Raw genomic sequence first — 8,137 nt, forward strand, 5'->3', positions numbered from 1 at the left:
AGGGCATATTTATTAACATTGGAGACAAAAATCACCGGTTATGTTGCCCATAGCAACCAATCGGAGCTTTGCTTTTGTTATCTTTTCCTTTTAAATGTTTTTATTTTTCAGATAAGCATCAAACATATTACCCTCAAGGGCCATGTCATTAACTACAAGTACAAGAAATATCAATAAGTAGTTTTCATCAAGTATAAAAATTAGAGAAAAAAAAACGTATATCCGTGACGACATTTTTGCTTTTGTTTACGAACTTGTAGGTGACTGCCCAAATTTAACTGCTGATCACCAGTGATGTGTGTAACCAGTGTTAATAAATATGCCCCAGAATGTAAAGCTGACAAGTCCAATGTAGCTAATACACTTGCTTTGGTATGAAATAAGACTCGATCTTCTTATTTCATGAATGATATGCAAGCTAGAGGTTTGCCAGGAAATTAGTACATAAAGGGGCTTCTATAAACACAGGCAAATTTGCACCTGGGCAGTAACCCATGGCAACCAATCAGAGGGTTGCTTTCATTGCTCAATCTGAGGATGGCTGGAAAAAGCCACTCACTGATTGGTTGCTATGGATTTGCCCTGTGTTTATAAATGAGCCTTAATGTCTGGTCTGTTTGCAGAAAGTCCACGGTGCAGGTAAAAAAAAAACCCAAAAAACATTTTTTCCTTCTTGCACCAACTCTTGTAATTAGGCCAAGTGTGTTTTGTATGCCGGGTCACATTTAAGTATTCATGTGAATATGTATTTGGCTATCCCACATGCCACTGTGTAACAACAAGCATATTGGATGAGCTACTATTCACAGCGTTTTACTGTAAAGTTATGAGACTATTTTCTCAAAACTTTAGCAATGATTTGCAGTTGATTTGCATTCTTTAGATTTGGAGTCTAAAGAATGTAAATCCATTCTGGATTTTTAGAATGTGTACTTTATACAACTACTTGGTTTCCTGGGGTTCACTTACTATTAGGTCTTATATGAGTAATGAGTTGCTATATGGGTTTTTATGTAAAAATACAATAGTGGGATTTCTGTGTTTTGAACACATTTTCTGGGGGCATATTTTACAATTTGCCATGTTAGTTGGCCTTGATGTGTGCCTATTTCTGGTCTGATGCTTTGAAAATTTTTAAACTTCTGCAAAAATATATATTTGGTACTGGCATTCACAAATGTATGGGGCTTTCCAAATCAGTTCCATTTTCCCCTGCAAATAAAGGAACATGTAAACATTTTAGAGAAATATTATCTCGTTACAGGAGTAAAATTAGACACATATTGATGCATATTTACAAAGCGTGTCCTGTCCTTCCCAGGAAATGCCCCTAAATTTCAAAGTACAAAATGTTAAACATGGAAAAAAAAATAATCTTTTAGGAAGCCGTCCTTTCTATACCACATAGTCAATCCAGAATATACACAGCAGGGGTGTAACTAGAGAGGAAGCAGACAGTGCTTCTACCCAGGAGTATAAGGGGCCCAACAAGTCCATAATTAATGAGCAATTTCAGTGTATCTTGGTAGAATAGGTCTACTTACCAATGTTCTGGGGCCCTAAATTGCATTTGCTGTGGGGCCCAGTAACACCTGGTAATATCAGAGACACACAGGTTCTGCAACATAAAAACTCAAAGGAAACACATGCTTTCTGTGAAATTCAATGCCTGTACCTACAGTATAATGACATGTCAGCAGAAAATATTCTGGACAGAGTTAAAATTGCAAAAAAAAAACAACAAATATTTGCAAGATTTAAAGGAAAAGTAAACCCTCCGAATTTTTTCCTTTGCCGATGTTTTTCACAGTTCCTCCACTGGATCATCAAATCAAGATACAATTAAAGATCAGTGCCGCAGGCTATGGAAAAAACAAATAACAGAACCTAGTGCAAAATTGTTAATATTCAGTGCAACCACCAAAGTGTTGCAACACTAATCTGTGTGTGTCTTGAACCATAGAGATTCTATGCACAGATTTTTTGTGTGTGCTATAGTTATTTTTCCAAAATGAAATTATAAATAAGTCAAACAAAGTGCTTTTAGTGCTTGCTTCAAAAGGTAAAATTAATTAAAATAAGGTGCAATGGTGTTTTCTTCAATCAGTAAAAATCAGCATGTGGCTTCTTCACTCTCTGGTGGGATTGGCAACTTACAAGATTCCTGATTTCAAAACAGCATATCAATATCAATATCCAGGGTATTAGAGACCTCTGACAAAGCTGACCTCAGACAAATGCGTCAGGTGTGACATCACTTCCGGTCTCAGCAGTGAATGTACAAGTGGAACATACAGGAGAGGGAGATGCCGGCGGAACCCATCTCTTTGTATTGCAAAAGTTCACTTCCATGATCTGCACTATAAGACTGGATTGTTTAATATGCGCTCAGAAATGTGACTTATAAAAAGCAATACCCTGGAGTTGATATTGATATACTGTTTTGAAATCAGGAATCTTGAGTTGCCAATATGACAGAGAGTGGAGAAGACACATGCTCGCGTGGAGTATGCGGGTGGGCTAGGACCTCATAGCCAGGCACCAGGACCGCGCGGCCTCAGGGCACCAGCCCACTAAATCCGACGCTGATTCTGGATTTCACTGATCCAGTTCTGCTGACATCTCACTAGAGTTAAAATAGTGATTGCTAGTTCACCCAGGGCCGGATTTCACGTAGCGGCGCCCCAAGGCCGCGTGGTCCTAGCGCTGGCAGAGCATGCACGAGCAAGTGCACTTTTAAGCACTGGAGCACTGGGGAGCTTTGAGTCCCCAGTGCTCCTCAGGAATGCGGCTGGGCCGCATGCTGCCCCTACATTTTTGCCACCTCGAATATTATGATTTGCAGATGTTCATCTGGCACTAAAAGAGTTAAAAAGGACCTACTATGGAAAGTTACCCCTTCAATGTGCCATTGTGACAGTTGCACTTTATGACTTAACTACCATTTTAAAATGGTCCAAAGATAATGCTGCTGACTTTTTGAAGTGGCAAAAAATATTATGAAGCTGAAAATACAAATAGCTAAAAACAAATCCATTGATCAGCCTAAACAGTAACAATAGCACGGCTTGGGAGTGTAAGAGTTAAACGGTGAAGCTCAGCCATAAATACATTCAGCACCATGAACAGCCCTCCATGAAATAGGACCCTGCAGCCCCGCTTGCTCCTGTAGCACACAAAGCCACGCCCACTAGGCTGCCTGGATACAGAATCTGTCAGCTTACAGACTTTGTCACAAGCCCGAATGAATTGTCCGAGATGGGATGGTCGAGGTGTTTACGGTGAGATGATTGTGGGAGCTGCAGCAGGTACGCAAGGGGCAGCCTGACGCGCCCTCAACGAGACAAGTGAGGGGCTGCTGCTGCTGTTGCTGGGAGAGTCTGTGCTGCTGCGACAGGGGAGGACGAAGCCAGCAGCTCAAGGAGCTGAGCATGCGCCGTCCACTCCACTGACTATATTCTCAGGCAAGCTACCCAAGGAAAAAAAGCAGCATTTTATAGAAAGAAGAAACTGCTCCAGAAAAAAAATATAAATATATATCTTCTTGTGAGGATATTTAACGCCAACAGGTAGGCATATTTCATTCCCAGCTTTTCAATTTGCCTTTCCATAGAGACAGTGTTACTGTGAACCCCAGTGTTCATTAATTGAGGGCTACTGGGCATAATGATACTAGAAGCTGACTGGCAACTGCATTATGGAAGCCCACACCGACCTCAATATATGGACTAGAGCAACAATCAGCCCCTGGATTGCAGGACATCCTAACAAAGGGACGTTTTGTGTTGCTGTATATAGAGCATCCAATTGTGCCTGTATATAATACACTCATCTACACAGAGATATATAGCCCATATGCTCTATACATATATATACATGCATAAAGTGAATATGTGTACACCAGTGGATTACAAAGCAGCAGCACATCCCTGATCACTCTTATCCATTCAGAGCTGAAAGTGGCATAGTAACGGCAACGGGAATGCTATGAATAATGGAGCCTGATCCCTAATGTTGTGAGCTCTACTGGAGGCATTGCATTATCTTTATTCTGCATGAATACTGCATGTTGGATTGCTGCACGAACATAGCAGGCTTAATTCCTTACAAAATATGCTCCGATTTATCCAGGACCAAAAATGGCTCGCTACAGATTATGCTGATTTCAATATTAGGGTGTTTCCTTTTACAATACTTGCATTACCCCCCAGCCTGTCATTCATGGGCTTGGATACATTTATAAATGCATTCATCCCCCACTGTTAGCCAGTTGAAAGGGCTGGATGCCATTGTGATTCCTGCATAATGTACATTTCTCCATATTAATTCTCTCCTGTGAGAATGTTGAATGTTATATCATATTCTGCATGATTTATGTAGGAGGGAACCATGTTGTGCTGCTCTGTTATAAATCTCAGCATTCGTAATATACAGGCTGAGAATATAGATATTGAAATTATATGTGTGTGGGATAATGCAGTGCTAAATAGAACCCAAACAGACAGGGATTTTTGTTATTTGCTGCTAGTCATCTACGCCTCACATTATCTCCAGCATTTTGAGGGACAAAAACGTATTTTTCAGCCCTACAAACAAAAACAAATGGTAGTACTAGACTGTGTCTCCCTTTGCTGCCTTACATAAATTATCATTCTTATGTTAGCACTGTCTCACATCCTTACTTGCTATCTGAAAACTGATAGCTTCGTTTTTTTTTCCAGATCTATTGACAGCATGACACACCAAAAGGAAGAAAGAGCAGAATGTGTGCCTAGACATCAGCTCGCTTGTTTTTGTGGATTACATTTGCAGTAAAATGTATGGATCTATCTTGTGCTTGACCCTGTATATAGACCATGAGACTTGACTGAAGCAATATCTATATCATCCATCTATGGCGAACGATAGCCATGCAGCTGACAACATTCTGCAAAATGTGTCTCCTTTAACAGCATTTTTAAAGCTGACTTCATTGGGCTTTATAATAGGAGTCAGCGTGGTAGGTAACCTTCTAATCTCCATCTTGCTAGTGAAAGATAAGACCTTACATAGAGCTCCTTACTACTTCCTATTGGATCTTTGCTGCTCAGATATCCTCAGATCTGCTATTTGTTTCCCATTTGTATTCACCTCAGTAAAAAATGGCTCTACGTGGACGTATGGGGCTCTTACTTGCAAAGTGATTGCATTTCTTGGGGTGTTGTCCTGCTTTCACACTGCTTTCATGCTCTTCTGCATAAGTGTGACCAGATACTTAGCTATAGCGCACCACCGGTTTTATACAAAAAGATTGACCTTTTGGACTTGTTTGGCAGTTATTTGTATGGTTTGGACCTTATCAGTAGCTATGGCCTTTCCACCAGTCCTAGATGTTGGTACCTATTCTTTCATAAGGGAGGAAGACCAGTGCACGTTTCAGCATCGTTCCTTCAGGGCCAATGATTCCTTGGGATTTATGTTACTTCTTGCCCTCATTCTTTTAGCCACACAGCTTGTCTACCTCAAGCTGATATTTTTTGTTCATGATCGCAGGAAAATGAAGCCAGTTCAGTTTGTAGCAGCAGTGAGCCAGAACTGGACTTTCCATGGTCCTGGAGCCAGTGGTCAAGCAGCTGCTAACTGGCTAGCAGGCTTCGGAAGGGGTCCCACTCCACCCACCTTACTCGGAATAAGGCAAAATGCAAACACCACAGGCAGGAGACGACTGCTGGTTTTGGATGAGTTTAAAATGGAAAAAAGAATCAGTAGAATGTTCTATATTATGACATTCTTATTCTTAACCTTGTGGGGTCCCTATCTGGTAGCTTGTTACTGGAGAGTTTTTGCAAGAGGTCCTGTGGTACCAGGAGGATTTTTAACAGCAGCTGTCTGGATGAGCTTCGCCCAAGCTGGAATCAATCCTTTTGTCTGCATTTTTTCAAACAGGGAGCTGAGGCGCTGTTTCAGCACAACCCTTCTTTACTGCAGAAAATCCAGGTTACCAAGGGAACCTTACTGTGTTATATGAGGGAGCTCCTGCAAAATCTTTAGCCTTGTGAAACACTATCTCTGCTAAGCAATTGTGGCCTGTAGCCATTTCTTGAGAAGAAGATCAAGAATGGAATGTCAGCAGCATTGTGCACACTTTGCAATAGCGCACCTGTAATCCTATTTTAACCTAAAGTGTTCCTGCTGGCCACCAGGGAAGGTTTGTAATTTGAAACAGAGGACACAACCACGTCGCTAATTTGGTTTATGTGGTTAAAAGCTAGATCATGAGAATGGCAGGTGCTAGGAATCACTGCTGAATGCTGTGTATATCACTACATAAAGAACAGCAAGAAAGGTTAGCAATGGACATTTTAAATAATTGAATTGAGGTAAATGTGTTAATAAACATGCTTTTAAGAGTTTGAAGACTCTTTGAATATTTAATACTGTTTGAGGGTTTTTTTGTCCTTTTTTTCAAAGATTGACTAATGGGAATTAAAAGTACTGTAACTGATGAAGGATGTGCCAATCATTATTGGATTATCTTACTAAGAGGTTTCTTTGCCTGTAAGTAAATCTTAGGGAGCATTCCAAAGCAGTATTTTTTTGTTAAAATTATATTCTACTTTTTCAAGTAATCTTTCTATAAAGCAAAGGTTTTCTTTAACAATGAAATTTACATTTAAATATATTTGTGTTCTGACCCCCCCCCTCTTTTTGGCAATTTTTGTTTTTGAATCTCATTTAAAAGAAAACCTAGATCGTAGTGAGAATGGCAACGTTATATCTTATATTTTGAATCCCCTGGGTATCCGGAGAGGCATTTAACAGGTTGAGCTGGGTACTTCTCTGGTGCCTCAGCAGCTGAAGGGTCTACTTACTGAGCACTAATACTAAATCTGAATAAATACATGTTGCCTTAATTGGTTATCTAGCATCTTCCATTTTGTTTAAACTTGGATTAATATCAATGAAAACATAATGTCGGGTCAATCTTTTTGGGAGTGCATGAAAGAAAGCTAAAGTCACCTCTCTCCTTTGGCTCCCATTGTTCTCTAAATCAGTTTGCACATCACTTGGATGAGATCAGCCTTCCAGATGTGCTGCCTGTTCTGATTCACTCTAAGAAACACAGACGGTTGAACGTGTTTATATTTGAACTCAACTGTTGTGGGGAGACAAGGGCCTTGGTATTATATTTTGCACAAGTTGTGAAGCATTTATTCTACTGAAGGCACAGTCTTATTTATACTTTCTGCACATTTTGGTGTATTGGTTGTTTAAATGATTTCTTTACTCCCCACCCCTTCTTGTGAAAACATTATTTTTTAGTATTTTAGATTAACATTAGAGTCTGTGAGTCTTTCATTCTTTAAATTACAGATGTGTGTGAAATTTAAATATAAAGTTGCATTTGCCAAATTTTTTCCTGTGTAGCTTGTTAATTTTCCTGGAATAAAATTTTACATTTTTCCAGTTATGCAACTAACCTTTTTCTCCTATTTTGTCTAGTGATATGGAATGAGCTAGCGAGAATGGGAATATGGATTTTTCTTTGTAGTGATTATTGCCACAGCTGTAGATGCATGAATGATGAACACAACAGTATGTGTCTTATAAAGATACAAATCAGGAAGCATAGCTGGCATATTATATATTCAAAGGGCATATTTTTCATTGTCCTTGTGAATATTGTGAATATGTACTGACAGTGCTGATGTACTTCTCAGTGGTCCAGCAGCCCTATGATAATCTTAACCATAAACTCCAGATTTGGTATACTTATTGTATATTGCTTTAAAGAGGGTGTATAATCATCCCATTAGAATGCCAATAGATATGTGTTGTTGTTTTTTCTTACTGCTGTAAAGACATACAACATAGTTTCTTCTGCACCACCAGGCAGCCTCAGACAGCAACCACCAGACATGCTGTTCTCTCAGAGCAGCTGAAACCTGATGAAATAGAAAATACACATCCAACAGTGAATATACTTGCTTCCAATTGGCTTCTACTTCATACTGAGGACTGTGCTGTAGGAGACCAATCAGATTACTTTGGAATCAAAGCATAGGACTGAGGCTGGCTGTGGCAGCGGAGCAAACTAGATTGTTTATCTTTACAAAAGAAAGAAAGAAATAATGCTTATACAGGTATGGGACCTGTT

At 39.7% G+C, this 8,137-nt stretch overlaps 1 protein-coding gene across 3 annotated transcripts in view; it reads left to right on the forward strand.

The window, feature by feature from the left end:
• Window positions 1-7,392, forward strand: part of LOC121393077 (probable G-protein coupled receptor 85) — a 67,934-nt gene extending 60,542 nt beyond the window's left edge. The window contains exons 1-2 of one of the 3 annotated variants that reach the window (XM_018255886.2): window positions 3,161-3,569; window positions 4,722-7,392. In XM_018255886.2, the coding sequence (XP_018111375.1) occupies window positions 4,895-6,007 (1,113 nt within the window). In that variant the 5' untranslated portion in view covers window positions 3,161-3,569; window positions 4,722-4,894 and the 3' untranslated portion in view covers window positions 6,008-7,392. Of the gene's footprint in view, window positions 1-3,160; window positions 3,570-3,807; window positions 4,017-4,721 lie in introns of those variants that run through there. The other 2 variants (XM_041588547.1, XM_018255883.2) reach the window with 2 other exon arrangements.
• The last annotated feature ends 745 nt before the right edge of the window (window positions 7,393-8,137 follow it).

The sequence above is a fragment of the Xenopus laevis genome, chromosome 3S, assembly GCF_017654675.1.
Source record: "Xenopus laevis strain J_2021 chromosome 3S, Xenopus_laevis_v10.1, whole genome shotgun sequence".
NCBI lineage: Eukaryota > Metazoa > Chordata > Amphibia > Anura > Pipidae > Xenopus > Xenopus laevis.